The sequence below is a fragment of the Salmo salar genome, chromosome ssa03 (assembly GCF_905237065.1).
Source record: "Salmo salar chromosome ssa03, Ssal_v3.1, whole genome shotgun sequence".
Lineage (NCBI taxonomy): Eukaryota > Metazoa > Chordata > Actinopteri > Salmoniformes > Salmonidae > Salmo > Salmo salar.
Genome location: NC_059444.1, coordinates 4,782,376 through 4,802,661, shown reverse-complemented (window position 1 = coordinate 4,802,661; position 20,286 = coordinate 4,782,376). Strand labels below are relative to the sequence as shown.

The 20,286-nt window shown below is 46.7% G+C and overlaps 1 protein-coding gene across 2 annotated transcripts in view; it reads right to left on the bottom strand.

Annotated features, from left to right (window-relative positions):
• LOC106596674 (vesicle-associated membrane protein-associated protein A) overlaps nucleotides 1-20,286 on the bottom strand; it is a 57,695-nt gene that overhangs the window by 24,804 nt on the left and 12,605 nt on the right. For both annotated transcript variants that reach the window (XM_045714426.1, XM_045714427.1), the window contains exons 2-3: nucleotides 7,726-7,878; nucleotides 6,432-6,535 (exon numbers count right to left, since the gene is read on the bottom strand). In XM_045714426.1, coding sequence (XP_045570382.1) covers nucleotides 6,432-6,535; nucleotides 7,726-7,878 — 257 coding nt within the window. The remainder of the gene's footprint in view (nucleotides 1-6,431; nucleotides 6,536-7,725; nucleotides 7,879-20,286) is intronic.

Below are 20,286 nucleotides of genomic sequence, written 5' to 3'. Positions count from 1 at the left end.
ACTGAGGCGGGCCTCCGCGACGGACCACTGAGGCGGGCCTCCGCGACGGACCGGTCCACTGAGGCGGGCCTCCGCGACGGACCACTGAGGCGGGCCTCCGCAACGGATCGGTCCACTGAGGCGGGCCTCCGCGACGGACCGGTCCACTGAGGCGGGCCTCCGCGACGGACCGGTCCACTGAGGCGGGCCTCCGCGACGGACCGGTCCACTGAGACGGGCCTCCGCGACGGACCGGTCCACTGAGGCGGGCCTCCGCGACGGACCGGTCCACTGAGACGGGCCTCCGCGACGGACCGGTCCACTGAGGCGGGCCTCCGCGACGGACCGGTCCACTGAGGCGGGCCTCCGCAACGGACCGGTGCACTGAGGCGGGCCTCCGCGACGGACCACTGAGGCGGGCCTCCGCAACGGATCGGTCCACTGAGGCGGGCCTCCGCAACGGATCGGTCCACTGAGGCGGGCCTCCGCAACGGACCACTGAGGCGGGCCTCCGCAACGGACCGGACCACTGAGACGGGCCTCCGCAACGGACCGGTCCACTGAGACGGGCCTCCGCGACGGACCGGTCCACTGAGACGGGCCTCCGCAACGGACCGGTCCACTGAGACGGGCCTCCGCAACGGACCGGTTCCACTGAGACGGGCCTCCGCAACGGACCGGTCCACTGAGACGGGCCTCCGCAACGGACCGGTCCACTGAGACGGGCCTCCGCAACGGACCGGTCCACTGAGACGGGCCTCCGCACGGACCGGTCCACTGAGACGGGCCTCCGCAACGGACCGGTCCACTGAGACGGGCCTCCGCAACGGACCGGTCCACTGAGACGGGCCTCCGCAACGGACCGGTCCACTGAGACGGGCCTCCGCAACGGACCGGTCCACTGAGACGGGCCTCCGCAACGGACCGGTCCACTGAGACGGGCCTCCGCAACGGACCGGTCCACTGAGGCGGGCGTGAATAAGACAGCCCACGAGACACCTATTATTTTTTAAATATATATTTGCCAGACTGAAAATATCGGATGTCCAACAGCCTATCGACCAAACAATGGAGTAAATGGGGTCAGCACTACTCTTTTCAATGCTGACATCAGCAAACCACTCGCCATACACAACGTCTGCCATCGGCCCGGTACAGTTGAAACCGGGATTCATCCGTGAAGAACACACTTCTCTAGCGTGCCAGTGGCCATTGAAGGTGAGTATTTGCCCACTGAAGTCAGTTACGATGCCGAACTGCAGTCAGGTCAAGACCTTGGGGACGACGAGCATGCAGATGAGCTTCCCTGAGACGGTTTTCTGACAGTTTGTGCAGAAATTCTTCAGTTGTGCAAACCCACAGTTTAATCAGCTGTCTGGGTGGCTGGTCTCAGACGATCCCGCAGGTGAAGAAGCCGGATGTGGAGGTCCTGGGCTGGCGTGATTACACGTGGTCTGCGGTTGGACGTACTGCCAAATTCTCTAACACGACTTTGGAGGCGGCGTATGGCAGAGAAATTAACATTCAATTCTCTGGCAACAACTCTGGTGGACATTCCTGCAGTCTGCATGCCAATTGCACACTCCCTCAACTTGAGACATCTGTGGCAATGTGTTGTGTGACAAATCTGTTAATTTTAGAGTGGCTTTTTATTGCCCCCAGCACAAGGTACACCCGTGTAATGATCATGCCGTTTAATCAGCTTCTTGATATGCCAAATCTGTCAGCTGGATAAATTCTCTTGGCAAAGCAGAAATGCACACTAGCAGGGACGTAAACAAATTTACGCACCAAATTTGAGAGAAATAAGCTGAACAAAAATATAAGACATAAAGTGTTATTCCCAATTACTTATTTTTTACTCACACTCACGACGCATTCAAAACCTCAAATTTGGTTCACGACCCACCAGTTGAGAATCGCTGTCATAGATCATACATTGGGGCGCAAGTTGCACAACATTACAGTATGTTCCTCTAGAACAGGGTTCTCCAACCCTGCTCCTGGAGAACTAGCCTCCTACAATCCTGGTGTTGCAAGCTTCATGGCCTACCAACTGAGCCTCCTGGAAAGGTTCTCTCCAATCTTAAATCGAGCACCTGCTATTAATAATTAGCTGGTTGATGTGCTGAATCACGTTAGTTACAACTGTGGTTGGCATTAAAACCTACAGGAGGGTTGGCATTAAAACCTACAGGAGGGTTGGCATTAAAACCTACAGGAGGGTTAGCATTAAAACCTACAGGAGGGTTGGCATTAAAACCTACAGGAGGGTTAGAGCCAAAACCTACAGGAGGGTTAGAGCCAAAACCTACAGGAGGGTTGGCATTAAAACCTACAGGAGGGTTGGCATTAAAACCTACAGGAGGGTTGGCATTAAAACCTACAGGAGGGTTGGCATTAAAACCTACAGGAGGGTTAGCATTAAAACCTACAGGAGGGTTAGCATTAAAACCTACAGGAGGGTTGGCATTAAAACCTACAGGAGGGTTAGCATTAAAACCTACAGGAGGGTTGGCATTAAAACCTACAGGAGGGTTAGCATTAAAACCTACAGGAGGGTTAGCATTAAAACCTACAGGAGGGTTAGCATTAAAACCTACAGGAGGGTTGGCATTAAAACCTACAGGAGGGTTGGCATTAAAACCTACAGGAGGGTTGGCATTAAAATCTACAGGAGGGTTAGCATTAAAACCTACAGGAGGGTTAGCATTAAAACCTACAGGAGGGTTAGCATTAAGACCTACAGGAGGGTTAGCATTAAAACCTACAGGAGGGTTAGCATTAAAACCTACAGGAGGGTTAGAGCCAAAACCTACAGGAGGGTTAGCATTAAAACCTACAGGAGGGTTGGCATTAAAACCTACAGGAGGGTTAGCATTAAAACCTACAGGAGGGTTGGCATTAAAACCTACAGGAGGGTTAGAGCCAAAACCTACAGGAGGGTTAGCATTAAAACCTACAGGAGGGTTGGCATTAAAACCTACAGGAGGGTTGGCATTAAAACCTACAGGAGGGTTGGCATTAAAACCTACAGGAGGGTTGGCATTAAAACCTACAGGAGGGTTGGCATTAAAACCTACAGGAGGGTTAGAGCCAAAACCTACAGGAGGGTTAGAGCCAAAACCTACAGGAGGGTTGGCATTAAAACCTACAGGAGGGTTAGCATTAAAACCTACAGGAGGGTTGACATTAAAACCTACAGGAGGGTTAGCATTAAAACCTACAGGAGGGTTAGCATTAAAACCTACAGGAGGGTTAGAGCCAAAACCTACAGGAGGGTTAGAGCCAAAACCTACAGGAGGGTTGGCATTAACCTACAGGAGGGTTGGCATTAAAACCTACAGGAGGGTTAGAGCCAAAACCTACAGGAGGGTTAGAGCCAAAACCTACAGGAGGGTTAGCATTAAAACCTACAGGAGGGTTAGCATTAAAACCTACAGGAGGGTTGGCATTAAAACCTACAGGAGGGTCAGCATTAAAACCTACAGGAGGGTTGGCATTAAAACCTACAGGAGGGTTGGCATTAAAACCTACAGGAGGGTTAGCATTAAAACCTACAGGAGGGTTAGCATTAAAACCTACAGGAGGGTTAGCATTAAAACCTACAGGAGGGTTAGCATTAAAACCTACAGGAGGGTTGGCATTAAAACCTACAGGAGGGTTGGCATTAAAATCTACAGGAGGGTTAGCATTAAAACCTACAGGAGGGTTAGCATTAAAACCTACAGGAGGGTTGGCATTAAAACCTACAGGAGGGTTAGCATTAAAACCTACAGGAGGGTTGGCATTAAAACCTACAGGAGGGTTAGAGCCAAAACCTACAGGAGGGTTAGAGCCAAAACCTACAGGAGGGTTGGCATTAAAACCTACAGGAGGGTTAGCATTAAAATCTACAGGAGGGTTAGCATTAAAACCTACAGGAGGGTTAGCATTAAAACCTACAGGAGGGTTAGCATTAAAACCTACAGGAGGGTTAGCATTAAAACCTACAGGAGGGTTAGCATTAAAACCTACAGGAGGGTTAGCATTAAAACCTACAGGAGGGTTGGCATTAAAACCTACAGGAGGGTTAGCATTAAAACCTACAGGAGGGTTAGCATTAAAACCTACAGGAGGGTTAGCATTAAAACCTACAGGAGGGTTAGCATTAAAACCTACAGGAGGGTTAGCATTAAAACCTACAGGAGGGTTAGCATTAAAACCTACAGGAGGGTTAGCATTAAAACCTACAGGAGGGTTAGCATTAAAACCTACAGGAGGGTTAGCATTAAAACCTACAGGAGGGTTAGCATTAAAACCTACAGGAGGGTTAGCATTAAAACCTACAGGAGGGTTGGCATTAAAACCTACAGGAGGGTTAGCATTAAAACCTACAGGAGGGTTAGCATTAAAACCTACAGGAGGGTTGGCATTAAAACCTACAGGAGGGTTAGCATTAAGACCTACAGGAGGGTTAGCATTAAAACCTACAGGAGGGTTGGCATTAAAACCTACAGGAGGGTTGGCATTAAAACCTACAGGAGGGTTAGCATTAAAACCTACAGGAGGGTTAGAGCCAAAACCTACAGGAGGGTTGGCATTAAGACCTACAGGAGGGTATCTCTCCAGGAACAGGGTTTGAGTTTACATTTGAGTCATTTAGCAGACTCTTTTATCCAGAGCTACTACAGTAGTGAGTCATTTAGCAGACTCTCTTATCCAGAGCCACTACAGTAGTGAGTCATTTAGCAGACTCTCTTATCCAGAGCCACTACAGTAGTGAGTCATTTAACAGACTCTCTGATCCAGAGCCACTACAGTAGTGAGTCATTTAGCAGACTCTCTGATCCAGAGCCACTACAGTAGTGAGTCATTTAGCAGACTCTCTGATCCAGAGCCACTACAGTAGTGAGTCATTTAGCAGACTCTCTGATCCAGAGCCACTACAGTAGTGAGTCATTTAGCAGACTCTCTGATCCAGAGCCACTACAGTAGTGAGTCATTTAGCAGACTCTCTGATCCAGAGCCACTACAGTAGTGAGTCATTTAGCAGACTCTCTGATCCAGAGCCACTACAGTAGTGAGTCATTTAGCAGACTCTCTGATCCAGAGCCACTACAGTAGTGAGTCATTTAGCAGACTCTCTGATCCAGAGCCACTACAGTAGTGAGTCATTTAGCAGACTCTCTGATCCAGAGCCACTACAGTAGTGAGTCATTTAGCAGACTCTCTGATCCAGAGCCACTACAGTAGTGAGTCATTTAGCAGACTCTCTGATCCAGAGCCACTACAGTAGTGAGTCATTTAGCAGACTCTCTGATCCAGAGCCACTACAGTAGTGAGTCATTTAGCAGACTCTCTGATCCAGAGCCACTACAGTAGTGAGTCATTTAGCAGACTCTCTGATCCAGAGCCACTACAGTAGTGAGTCATTTAGCAGACTCTCTGATCCAGAGCCACTACAGTAGTGAATCATTTAGCAGACTCTCTGATCCAGAGCCACTACAGTAGTGAGTCATTTAGCAGACTCTCTGATCCAGAGCTACTACAGTAGTGAGTCATTTAGCAGACTCTCTGATCCAGAGCCACTACAGTAGTGAGTCATTTAGCAGACTCTCTGATCCAGAGCTACTACAGTAGAGAGTCATTTAGCAGACTCTCTGATCCAGAGCCACTACAGTAGTGAGTCATTTAGCAGACTCTCTTATCCAGAGCCACTACAGTAGTGAGTCATTTAGCAGACTCTCTGATCCAGAGCTACTACAGTAGAGAGTCATTTAGCAGACTCTCTGATCCAGAGCCACTACAGTAGTGAGTCATTTAAAAGACTCTCTGATCCAGAGCCACTACAGTAGTGAGTCATTTAAAAGACTCTCTGATCCAGAGCCACAACAGTAGTGAGTGCATATATTGTGTTACTTGTTTGTACTGGTCTCCCATGGGAATCAAACCCACAATCCTGGTGTTGCAAGCTTCATGGTCTACCAACCGAGGCGCGCCCTACCAACCGAGCCGCGCCCTACCAACCGAGCCCTACCAACAGCGCCCAACCAACCGAGCCGCGCCCTACCAACCGAGCCCTACCAACCGAGCCCTACCAACCGAGCCGCGCCCAACCAACCGAGCCGCGCCCAACCAACCGAGCCGCGCCCTACCAACCGAGCCGCGCCCTACCAACCGAGCCGCGCCCTACCAACCGAGCCGCGCCCTACCAACCGAGCCGCGCCCTACCAACCGAGCCGCGCCCTACCAACCGACCGCCCTACCAACCGAGCCGAGCCCTACCAACCGAGCTGCGCCCGACCAACCGAGCCGCGCCCTACCTACCAACCGAGCCCTACCAACCGAGCCCGACCAACCGAGCCGCGCCCTACCTACCAACCGAGCCGCGCCCTACCTACCGAGCCACACAGGAACAGGGAGAAACCACTCCAGCAGTGGTAGAGGACTGTAAGAACTAGATGACTCACCATAACGTCGAGTTCAGACTCATTAGGCGGAGCAAAGATGCTCTGGACCATGAATTTGTGTTTACTTTTCTCATTGGGGTCGTAGTCAAAGGGCTGGAGCATTACTGAAATAGATTGAAGACAAAGTCACACACACATTCCAGCAACAACAAAAAAACAATGCTTGAATTATGCTATAATTTCATTTGAAAGGACCAGATTGTTCATTGATCATGTTAATTAGAGCAGGACAATCTGAATGAACGTAGTTAAAATCCCATTCCTACTTCAGGAACAATTTATCATTCATCAGAACCCTCCATCACATCATAAAAACGAAGGAATAATGGTGTTGCAGTTTGGCACCATGGACTGTGTGTTGGGGAAAACTGGCACCGTGGACTGTGTATTGGGGGAAAACTGGCACCGTGGACTGTGCAGTGGGGGAAAACTGGCACCGTGGACTGTGCAGTGGGGGAAAACTGGCACCGTGGACTGCGTGGTGGGGAAAACTGGCACCGTGGACTGCGTGGTGGGGAAAACTGGCACCGTGGACTGCGTGGTGGGGAAAACTGGCACCGTGGACTGCGAGTGGGGGAAAACTGGCACCGTGGACTGTGTAGTGGGGGAAAACTGGCACCGTGGACTGTGTAGTGGGGGAAAACTGGCACCGTGGACTGTGTAGTGGGGAAAACTGGCACCGTGGACTGCGTAGTGGGGGAAAACTGGCACCGTGGACTGCGTAGTGGGGGAAAACTGGCACCGTGGACTGCGTAGTGGGGGAAAACTGGCACCGTGGACTGCGTAGTGGGGGAAAACTGGCACCGTGGACTGCGTAGTGGGGGAAAACTGGCACCGTGGACTGCGCAGTGGGGGAAAACTGGCACCGTGGACTGCGCAGTGGGGGAAAACTGGCACCGTGGACTGCGCAGTGGGGAAAACTGGCACCGTGGACTGTGCAGTGGGGAAAACTGGCACCGTGGACTGTGCAGTGGGGGAAAACTGGCACCGTGGACTGTGCAGTGGGGAAAACTGGCACCGTGGACTGTGCAGTGGGGAAAACTGGCACCGTGGACTGTGCAGTGGGGAAAACTGGCACCGTGGACTGTGCAGTGGGGAAAACTGGCACCGTGGACTGTGCAGTGGGGAAAACTGGCACCGTGGACTGTGTAGTGGGGGAAAACTGGCACCGTGGACTGTGCAGTGGGGAAAAACAGTACAAGCTCATTAGATACGGGGATGGTTTGCAATAGAATTCCAATAGTATGTAACTCCAGCCTGAGAGTCCCATGGACTGTGGACCCGTTTGACTCACCAGAGATGGTGACGGTGGCGCCTGCATCTATGATGCCGCTGTTGGGCCGTACACAGTATCTCCTAGGAGCTGTGGTCTTCACTTTGAAACATACTCTCCTGTCAGATGGGTTCTTCAGCTTCAGGTTGGTGGTGACGACATCTGTAAAAGGACCTGGGAGAGGTAGAGGTAGAGGGAGAGGAGAGAGGGAGAGAGAGGGCAAAGAGAGAGAGAGAGCAAGAGAAGGTTAGGTTAAAAAACAATGGAATTCATTTGACCTGGTACATCATCTGTTATAGTTATGTATCCTCTGTAGTGTAGAGCCGCGGTACAAAGCTGTGGGAACCACGTATTTTAGTTACTCAGTCCGGCTTTCAACTTCCTCTTAAAAGTTGTAATAGTAGAATGTACCGAGTGCCATTTCTAAAACAGGGTAGTGCATCAGCAGTTGTCCTGTCGTTGCATAGCTCAGTGCAGAGGTTCCCAAACATATTCGCTTGGGGGCCCCCCACTTTCAGCATTGGAGAACATTCTCCCCCCCCCCCACACGTCACGTCTATTTCTATGGGCACAAGCACTGTTCATGACACAAACTATTCACACCCCTCGTTGGTGGAGAGAATTTGGCAGGTTTAATTAAAGCTCATTTCCTGCAGTTCTCCATAAGTTGTCATGGAGGAAAAACTGCCGTCTAAATTCTATCACCACCAAAAAGAGGGGTGTGTGTGTGTGGGGGTCCTCAAACGCAGAACATTCAAATCTCAATCAATTTCAATAAATCCCCCCAAAAGTTTATTGCTCTCAAATTTGGTGCACAAATTTGTTTCCATCGCTGTTAGTGAACATTTCTCCTTTGCCAAGATAATCCATCCACCTGACAGGTGTGGCATATCAACAAGTAGATGAAATAGCATGGTCATAACACAGGTGCACCTTGTGCTGGGGACAGTAAAAGGCCACTCTAAAATTAACAGTTTTCTGTCACACAACTCAATGCCACAGATGTTTGTGTTGAGGGAGTGTGCAATTGGCATGCTGACTGCAGAAATGTCCACCAGAGCTGTTGCCAGACAACTGAATAATAATTTCCCTACCATACGCCGCCCTGGCATTACATCCAACAGGCCTCACAACCACAGACTACGTGCATGGCGACGTGTTATGGACAATGAACCCAAATGCATTTTAAATCCTTGGCAATTTGAATGCACAGTAGGGCTGTCCCCGACAAAAAAATTTTTAAATCTTGGGTCGACCAAGAGTCCTCTGTTCTTTCGACTAATTGATTGGTTGAAATAAAAATGAAAAAAAAAAAAAAATAGGATTTTTCCATATTTTAGACAAATCATAATGTGCTTTAATCAAATCAACTATATTCACTTAGCTTGTCTGATGCTTTAATTCAATTGAAAATAAAAAATGACTAGATGGAGTCCAACGTCTCTCTCTCTCTCTCTCTCTCTCTCTCAAAAAAAAGACAGCGAGTGACTAACTAGCACACGTTGTCTCTCTCCTCCCTGCTGCAGCGACCACCATAGTGTTTATCTCGCTGTCCCGTGTTGCTGAAGCGGCAAATAGAATTACAGCCATTTCTGAACCGAAAAGTTCCATTACCGAAATCCCTCATTTGTTTAGGAAAAACATTCCCCTCAGCCCTGAACCTTTGCTCTCTTTACGTGACACATGTATGCATCACGTGCACGTGACCTATAGCATATCATAAATCACATCAATAAATTGCCTATAATAAACTCCAAACACCATAAAAGCAAAATGGATGCAGGGGACGTGGCAAATAAACTTGTGTTTAGGCTACTGGTTGATCATGAGGTAAAAAGGGGAAGTCAGATGTTGGGAATTTGACTAGTAGGGGAATATACTGGAGATCAAAAGGTAAGGTAAGGAACAAGCACTGCGTTCATATTATATGTACCAAACAGGTGCTGTTAGGTTACAATATCATTGTTCTGAACGTTTGGAACAATGTAAACACAAAATAAATTATTACACCAGAGAGTGTTGTAATGTTGTTGTTTATAAAACCTTTATTGACAACAACAACAAAAAAAGTCTAATTCATTGGTGAATGCAATTTCCCGAAATTGTTTATTTATTGTTTACGTTAAGCTAATTACTCTAGGCTCTCTTTTATTTTATTTTAAAATCTAAAATTCTTGATTGCATTTGAAATCATGAATGACTCCTATGCTGTGTGATGACGTTAATTAATGACCGATACAGTAGCCTATATAAGCATTAAATATATATTGGCCTAAGTAAGTTACAGTATTAAAACTAGGCACAATGCGCTCTTAGGCCTACAGCTCCATGGTGGTGATACAAAGCTGCTATACTAAGCCTTACTAATGATATCATCTTATTAATATAAACAAGGAGATCAATAAAAATTTGGTTATTATCAGTATTATTTTTCTGACAATTTGAAACAGTGCCCTGTATGTGTATATCTATCTATATACACACACTCCTGCGCTGTCTTGGCTGGGGAAGGTGTCCTGTTGGAAGGTGAACCTCCGCCCCAGTCGGAGATGCTGAGCGCTCTGGAGCAGGTTTGCGTCAACGATCTCTCTGTACTTTGCTCCGTTCATCTTGCCCTTCGATCCTAACTAGTCTCCCGGTCCCTGGCCGTTGAAAAACATCCTGCACAGCATGATGCTGCCACCACCGCCATGCTTCACCGTAGGGATGGTGCCAGGTTTCCTCCAGGTGTGACGCTTGGCATTCAGGCCAAAGAGTTCAATCTTGGTTTCATCAGACCAGAGAATCTTGTTTCTCATGGTATGAAAGTCCTTTAGGTGCCTATTGGCAAACTCCAAGCGGGCTGTCATGTGCCTTTTACTGAGGAGTGGCTTCCGTCTTGCCGCTCTACCATGAAGGCCTGATTGGTGGAGTTCCTTTAGAGATGGTTGTCCTTCTGGAACGTTGGCCACTGAGGAACTCTGTCAGAGTGACCATCGGGTTCTTGGTCACCTCCTTGACCAAGGCCCTTTCCCCCCCGATTACTAAGTTTACTAAGAGTCTTGATGGTTCTAAACTTCTACTTAAAAATGGAGTCCACTGTGTTCTTGTGGACCTTCAATGCTCCAGAAATATTTTTGGTACCCTTCCCCAGATCTGTGCCTCGATACAATCCTGTCTCGGAGCTCTACGGACAATTCCTTCAACCTCATGGCTTGGTTTTTGCTCTGACATGCACTGTCAACTGTGGGACCTTATATAGACAGGTGTGTGCCTTTCCAAATCATGTCCAATCAATAGAATTTACCACAGGTGGACTCCAATCAAGTTGTAGAAACATCTCAAGGATGATCAATGGAAACAGGATGCACCTGAGCTCAATTTCGAGTCTCATAGCAAAGGGTCTGAATAGTTACGTAAATAAGGTATTTTTGTTTTTAATACATTTTCAAAAAAATAAAAAGATTTTCGCTTTGTCATTATGGGGTATTGTGTGTAGATTGGATTACATACAGCATTATTCTACAATGAGGGGAAAAAAGTTACGGCCTCCCGAGTGGTGCAGCAGTCTAAGGCCCTGCATCGCAGTGTTGCGGCGTCACTACAGCCTGAGGTTCGATCTCAGGCTGTGTCATTATTGGCCGTGACCGCACAATTGGCCCAGCGTCGTCCGGGTTAGGGTAGGGTTTGGCCCGGGGGGGCTTTACTTGCCTCATCCCGCTCTAGCGACTCCTTGTGGCGGGCCGGGCACCTGCAGGCTGACTTCGGTCGTCAGTTGAACAGTGTTTCCTCCGACACATTGGTGCAGCCGGCTTCCGGGTTAAGCGGGTGGGTGTTAAGAAGCGCGGTTTGGCGGGTCATGTTTCGGTGGACGCATGACTCGACCTTCGCCTCTCCCGAGCCCGTTGGGGAGTTGCAGCGATGAGACAAGACTGTAATCACGAAATTGGGGAGAAAAAGGGAGTAAAATACATTTATATATATTTTTTTTTATGAATAAGGCTGGAAAAGTCATGGGGTCTGAATACTTTCCGAATGCACTTTTTTTAAAATGTATGTTCACACACACACACACACACACACACACACACACACGGATAATAAATATCACGAAACTAAACAGCTAATTCAGCCTTAATTAACTTTGAATGAACCAATTCTGAACTAAAACTTCCTAGGCTAATGGTTTAAGCCTTTTGAGGGGCTATAAACACGGTGTACTTTGACTCTATATTGAGTTATATAACAGGCCTACAACGGGCCACACCGGGCCTACAACGGGCCACACCGGGCCTACAACGGGCCACACTGGGACTGGGATCTAGACTGTTGTCTAGACCATCCATTGCCTAATCTGAACATGTACATTTACCGCTATACCAACAACAGCTGACTATAAACACGCCATTCCCATACATAACGTTGTCCGAGGCTATTAGCCAAACCAATGAAGCTTTCCTCAGCTCAGCTAATGTCATTTGGGTCGGGATCCCATGTCCTCCATATTGGAGACGGAAAGTCTATGGCTGTGTTTTACACAGGCAGCCCAATTCTGATCTTTTACCACTCATTTGTCTTTTGACCAAATCGGATCAGATCTTTTTGCCAATAACTGGGCTGCCTGTGTAAAACACAGCCTTTGTGATCAGATCGGTTGAATGATTCAAGTTAAAGCCAAGGAGAGAAGTTACCATTATTAGCCTACGTTCCCGTATGGCTTCCTGTTCCCTATGGGTCCTGCTCTAAAGTAGTGTACTACATAGGGAATAAGGGTGCCAATATGGGACGTAAGCTTAGCCTACTGCTGCTCTCCATCTTGTGACAACTGGTCTGCTGGTCTTAAATTAAGACCTTAATTACAGTCAGCATAGTCCTAAGACGGTCCAGCTTTGACGGCTAGGGATGGGGTTCTGTTCTGTCACGTCGTCAAAACAGCTGGAGTCACCAAAGTCAACCAAACACAAATCACACCAATTAGTAGCTAGTTAGCCCATTAGAGAGATGAACGGACGTTGTTGTGTACTTGGTTTCACTGCTGAGAGGAGTTATGGCATGTTTTGCTGTGACCTGGCTTGAAAATAACACTGTTCCAGACCAAGGGATCTATCCATACATTTAAGTTAACATATTCTATTCATTCATTTTTTTTATGTCTAACAAAATTCCACTTTGATATTATGGGGCGGCAGGGTAGCCTAGTGGTTAGAGCGTTGGGCCAGTAACCGAAAGGTTGCTAGATCAAATCCCCTGTGCTGACAAGGTACAAATCTGTTGTTCTGCCCCTAAACAAGGCAGTTAACCCACTGTTCCTAGGCTGTCATTGTAAATAAGAATTTCTTCTTAACTGACTTGCCTAGTTAAATAAAGGTTATATATAAAAATAAAAAAAATGGGGTATTGTGTGTAGATCAAAATCTCTATGTAATAAATGGGTTTTATTCAGGCTGTAAAACTACAAGACGTAAAAGGGTATGAATACTTCCTGAAGGCGCTGTATATACCAGGAGTAGCAGTACCGAGCCGATGTGCAGGGGTACGAGGTAGTGGAGGTATTAATGTACATATACAGTGTCTAGAGAAAGTATTCATTGGCCAAGACATACTGCACATTTTATTGTGTTACAGCCTGAATTTAAAATTGATTACATTGAGATTGTGTCACTGGCCTACACACACACACACACGTCAAAGTGGAATTATGTTTTTAGAAATGTTAACAAATTAATCAAAAATGAAAAGCTTAAATGTCAATAGGTATTAAACCCTTTTGTTACGGCAAGCCTAAAGTTCAGGGGTAAAAATGTGCTTAATAAGTCAAATAATAAAGTTGCATGGACTCTGTGTGCACGAACAGTGTTTATGATTTGTTTAAATGACACCCAATCTCTGTACCCCACACATACGGTTAATTGTAAGGTCCCTCAGTCGAGCAGTGAATTTCAAACAGATTCAACCACAAAGACCAGGGAGGTTTTACCAGTGCTTCGCAAAGGGCACCTATTGGTAGAAATAAGAGTTTTGAGCATGGTGAAGTTATTAATTACACTTTGGATGTTGTATCAATACACCCAGTCACTACAAAGATACAGGCGTCCTTCCTGACTCAGTTGCCGGAGAGGAAGGAAACCAGTTAAGAGTTTATTGGCTCTGTAACTGTTTTAAAGTCACCAGAGTGAAAAAGGAAGCCTGTACAGAATAAAAATATTCCAAAAACAGGCATCCTGTTTGAAATAAAAGACACTAAAGTACATTGATCAAAAATATATATATATTTTTTTTTTAACAAGCAGCAATTTCAAAGATTTTCCTGAGTTACAGTTCATAAGGAAATCAGTCAACTGAAATAAATTCATTAGACCCTAATCTATGGATTTCACGATTGGGAATACAGATATGCATCATGACGTCGTCTGCCATCTGCCTGGTAACCGTGAAGAGCACACTTCTCCAGCGTGCCAGTGGCCATCAAAAGGTGACCATTTGCCCACTGAAGAAGTCGTTTACGACGCCCAACTGCAGTCAGGTCAAGACCCTGGTGAGGAAGACGAGCACGCAGATTAGCTTTCACGAGACGGTTTCTGACAGTTTGTGCAAACCTAGTTTCATCAGCTGTCTGATCTCAGATGATCCTGCAGGTGAGGAAATTGGATGAAGAGGTCCTGGGCTGGCGTGCTTACACTTGGTCTGCGGTTGTGAGGCCAGTCGGACGTACTACCATATTCTCTAAAACAATGTTGGAGGTGGCTTATGGTAGAGAAATTAACATTCAATTATCTGGCAACAGCTGTGATGGACATTCCTGTAGTCAGCATGCCAATTGCACACTCCCTCAATTTGACACATCTGTGGCATTGAGTTGTATGACAAAACTGCACATTTTAGAGTGGCTTTTTATTTTTATTTTTATTTTTTTTACCCAGCACAAGGTGCACCTGTGTAATGATCATGCTGTTTAATCAGCTTCTTGATATGCCACACCTGTCAGGTGGATGGATTATCTTGACAAAGGAGAAATGCACAGTAACAGGGATGTAAACAAATGTGTGCACAACATTTTAGAGAGATTAGCTTTTTGTGCGTATGGAACATTTCTGGGTTCTTTTATTTTAGCTCTTGAAACATGGGACGAACACTTTACATGACGTGTTAATATTCCTGTTCAGTCTAATATTACAAAAAATGTGGCAAAGAAATGCACTTTGGGGGTTTTGGGCCTCCCAAGCGGTCTAAGGCGTCACTACAGAGCCGAGTTCGATCCTGTGTCGCTGCCAGCCACGACCAGGAGACCATGAGGCGGCGCACAATTGGCCCAGCGTTGTCCGGGTTAGGGGAGGGTTTGGCGGGCCGGCCAAAGGCTGGCTTCCGGGTTAAGTGGGCGTTGTGTCAGGAAGCAGTGCGCCTTGGCAGGGTTGTGTTTCAGAGGTGGGATGGCTCTCAACCGTCGCCTCTCCCGAGTCCATACGGGAGTTGCAGCAATGGGACAAGACTGTAACTACCAATTGGATACCATGAAATTGGGGAGAAAAAGGGGTAAAAAAATATACACACACACACACACACAGTATACAGTACCAGTCAAAAGTTTGGACACACCTACTCATTTAAGGGTTTTTCTTTATTTTTACTATTTTCTACATTGTAGAATAATAGTGAAGACATCAAAACTATGAAAAAACACATATGGAATCATGTAGTAACCCAAAAATCTAAATAGATGTTAGATTCTTCAAAGTAGACACCCTTTGCCTTGATGACACTCTTGGCATTCTCTCAACCAGCTTCATGAGGTAGTCACCAGGAATGCATTTCAATTAACAGCTATGCCTTCTTAAAAATTGTATTTGTGGAATTGTCTAATACTGTATTTTTTATTCACTTCTTGTCTTGAATACAAAGTGTTATGTTTGGGGCAAATCCAACATCACCGAGTACCATTTCTTCATATTTTCAAGGATGGTGGTGACTGCATCATGTTATGGGTATGCTTGTCATCGGCAAGGACTAGGGAGTTTCTTTATGCAAAATAAACGGAAGAGAGTTAAGTACAGGCAAAATCCTAGAGGAAAACCTGGTTCAGTCTGCTTTCCAACAGACACTGGGAGACAAACTCAGCTTTCAGCAGGACAATAACCTAAAACACAAGGCCAAATATACACTGGAGTTGCTTACCAAGACAACGTTGAATGTTCCTGAGTGGCCTAGTTAGAACTTTTTGAGGATCTGAGGACCCATGCCAAATCTTTTCAGCCTCCTGAGGGGGAAGAGGCGTTATCGTGCCCTCTTCACAACTGTGTTGGTGTGTTTGGACTAGAGGCCGATTAATTAGGGCCGATTTCAAGTTTTCATAACAAATCGGTAATCTGCATTTTTGGATGCCGATTATGGCCGATTACATTGCATTCCACGTGGGAACTGTGTGGCAGGCTGATCACCTGTTACGCGAGTGCAGCAAGGAGCCAAGGTAAGTTGCTAGCTAGCATGAAACGTATCTTGTAAAAAAAACAATCAATCTTAACATAATCACTAGTTAACTACACATGGTTGATGATATTACTACGTTAACTAGCTTGTCCTGCGTTGCATATAATCGATGCGGTGCCTGTTAATTTATCATCGAATCACAGCCTACTTCGGCAAACGGGTGATGATTTAACAAAAGCGCATTCGTGAAAAAAGCACAATCGTTGCACGAAATGTACCTAACCATAAACATCAATGCCTTTCTTAAAATCAATACACAGAAGTATATTTTTTTTTTAAACCTGCATATTTAGTAAAAAAGAAATTCATGTCAGCAGGCAATATTAACTAGGGAAATTGTGTCACTTCTCTTGCGTTCATTGCACACAGAGTCAGGACTAATTTGTCTGAATTTTACATAATTATGACATAACATTGAAGGTTGTGCAATGTAACAGCAATATTTAGACTTAGGGATGCCACCCGTTCGATAAAATACGGAACGGTTCCGTATTTCACTGAAAGAATAAACGTTTTGTTTCTGAAATGATTTCATATTTGATAAAGCAGTCTGAGTGGTGGTAGGCAGCAGCAGGCTCATAAGCATTAATTCAAACTTTACTGTTTGCCAGCAGCTCTTAGCAATGCTTGACGCACAGCGCTGTTTATGACTTCAAGCCTATCAACTCCTGAGATTAGGCTGGCAATACTAAAGTGCCTATAAGAACATCCAATAGTCAAAAGGTATATGAAATACAAATGGTATAGAGAGAAATAGTCCTATAATTACTATAATAACTACAACCTAAAACTTCTTACCTGGGAATATTGAACCACCAGCTTTCATAAGTTCTGAGCAAGGAAGCTTTTTTTTACATGGCACATATTGCACTTTTACTTTCTTCTCCAACACTGTGTTTTTGCATTATTTAAACCAAATTGAACATGTTTCATTATTTGAGACTAAATAGATTATGTATTAAGTTAAAATAAGTGTTCATTCAGTATTGTTGTAATTATTACAAATAAATAAGTGATATATATATATAAATATATAAATAAATAAATACACAAAAATAATAATATATTTTTAAAAAAGTCTGATTAATCGGTATTGTTTTTTTTGGGTCCTCCAATAAAATCGGTATCGGTGTTGAAAAATCATAAATCGGTCAACCTCTAGTTTGGACAACGATAGATCTTCAGTGATGTGGACACCGAGGAACTTGAAGCTCTCAACCCACTACAGCCTCATTGATATTGATGGGGGCATATAACTATACTAGGATATAGCATTTGACAATATAGAAAAAATGAATCATTTCAAATCCTTAATTACATTGGGATACGTTCATATATGCCTCTATATTTATGAGTTGGAATACTTGGGAACATATTTCCTAAATTAAAATCACTGAGCTTCTGGTGATTTTACAGTCCTTTATGTCCACCGATGCCTGTTGGGGAACCCTGGGATAACGCTTTGATAGTGATTAGCTTTGAACAGATTATGATCTGCTAGATCAGCCCCAGCTAGGGGGTTCGCGTGGCCCGGCTCCCCAGCTAGGGGGTTCGGGTGGCCCGGCTCCCCAGCTAGGGGGTTCGGGTGGCCCGGCTCCCCAGCTAGGGGGTTCGGGTGGCCCGGCTCCCCAGCTAGGGGGTTCGGGTGGCCCGGCTCCCCAGCTGGGGGGGGTTCGCGTGGCCCGGCTCCCCAGCTAGGGGGGTTCGCGTGGCCCGGCTCCCCAGCTAGGGGGGTTCGCGTGGCCCGGCTCCCCAGCTAGGGGGGTTCGGGTGGCCCGGCTCCCCAGCTAGGGGGGTTCGGGTGGCCCGGCTCCCCAGCTAGGGGGGGGGTTCGGGTGGCCCGGCTCCCCAGCTAGGGGGGGGTTCGCGTGGCCCGGCTCCCCAGCTAGGGGGGTTCGCGTGGCCCGGCTCCCCAGCTAGGGGGTTCGCGTGGCCCGGCTCCCCAGCTAGGGGGTTCGCGTGGCCCGGCTCCCCAGCTAGGGGGTTCGCGTGGCCCGGCTCCCCAGCTAGGGGGGTTCGCGTGGCCCGGCTCCCCAGCTAGGGGGTTCGCGTGGCCCGGCTCCCCCAGCTAGGGGGGGTCGCGTGGCCCGGCTCCCCAGCTAGGGGGTCGCGTGGCGTGGCCCGGCTCCCCAGCTAGGGGGGTTCGCGTGGCCCGGCTCCCCAGCTAGGGGGTTCGCGTGGCCCGGCTCCCCAGCTAGGGGGTTCGCGTGGCCCGGCTCCCCAGCTAGGGCTACGTGAAAGTGATTCAACCCATGATTACATGTTTCTCTCTGAGACAAGCTGAGGAAATGCACTTGGGATACCATATATCAGAACGCTGTAGCTGGATGAACACAGCTGATCCGAGCATGAAAGTGAAATGGATATTATTAGACCAGCTCATACAAGAGACTTGTGGCTGTTGCTTCAATTCAGCTGAATTTATAAAACACACAAATTACTTTTTATAAACATTTTATAAAACAGGCGCCAGAAGGTTCTTTAGAGATTGGCAGGGCTGAAAAAGGTCAGTAGTGTCATATGAAACTGTACTACATTACTCTAAAATGTTGGCATCATGCTCTACTGTGCCACACTCGTTTGCAGATTATCACAAACAAAGCTTGAATTGTTAGCTAGCAAGGAAAGTTAAAAAGGACTTTACGCACCCTGAACAGAACATCACGAGTTCACCGGCTGCTGTCCCTTTAGCCAAAGTGGCAAGTGCCACTTATCGACTTGAGAAAAGTGAATCACTATTAACACCATAAGCATGCATATAAAATGGATTTAAACGCAACAGAAAATCAGATTAAAGGTTAACATTCCTAAACTAAAAAGTTGTGTGATTCCGTGGTCAGATGCGCTTCCAAAGCAACCACAAAAAGGAATCCAAAAGCTCTGAGATGTAAGAGTAAGAATTTTAATAAAAATGTTTTTTTTTTTTTTTTTAAAGGCTCTGGGGACAGAGAGAGGAGGTGTAGGGCCACGAGCCTCCCTAAAGCGTGTTAACCTATACAGCTTTCCGGTTCAATTCCAAAGAGGTTAAAAGGTTTCTGCCCCACACAGGTATACCCCTAGCCTGAGTGTCGGATACACTAGAGGTCCAGGAGGTATAGGGCCATTCTCCATGTACAATTATAGACGGGGCCCCATGTAGGAAACTGAAGGATAACTTTCACTGGGGACATGTCTCCCCCACATTCTGAAATTGCATATTTTTTTTATTTTTTTTTGTCAGCCACAGTTTTATCATTGGAATGTGATACAAAACGAGGCAACGGTGTGCTTTAGGACCATGCGGACATCTCCGAGCGGTCAAGTAGGCTGTTTGGAGTGTTGATCGAGGGAGGGTGTTTGGAGTGTTGATCCAGGGAGGCTGTTTGGAGTGTTGATCCAGGGAGGCTGTTTGGAGTGTTGATCCAGGGAGGCTGTTTGGAGTGTTGCTCCAGGGAGGCTGTTTGGAGTGTTGATCCAGGGAGGCTGTTTGGAGTGTTGCTCCAGGGAGGCTGTTTGGAGTGTTGATCCAGGGAGGCTGTTTGGAGTGTTGCTCCAGGGAGGCTGTTTGGAGTGTTGCTCCAGGGAGGCTGTTTGGAGTGTTGATCCAGGGAGGCTGTTTGGAGTGTTGATCCAGGGAGGCTGTTTGGAGTGTTGATCCAGGGAGGCTGTTTGGAGTGTTGATCCAGGGAGGCTGTTTGGAGTGTTGATCCAGGGAGGCTGTTTGGAGTGTTGATCCAAGGAGGCTGTTTGGAGTGTTGATCCAGGGAGGCTGTTTGGAGTGTTGATCCAGGGAGGCTGTTTGGAGTGTTGCTCCAGGGAGGCTGTTTGGAGTGTTGATCCGACCGGATTAAAAAGAGATATATATATATTAAAAAAGGTTCCCCCCTCCACCACACACACTTCTAAAACGAAAGTTGCGTTCCTGGTTTCATACGCTGACAGAAAGACTGATATAGCAGCCTGGGTGTCAGAGGAGTTGTCCTCCAGACATAGGTTAGCTGAGGCTTCTCCTCCAAGAGAGAATAGACCTATGACTGTTATAAACCCTTGCTCTTTCAGGGTTAAAATTCAGAGAGAGGTTGAAAACCATTTAAATACTTACACAGCCTTGAATCAATTCCAGAAAGAGGAGAAGAAAAGAAC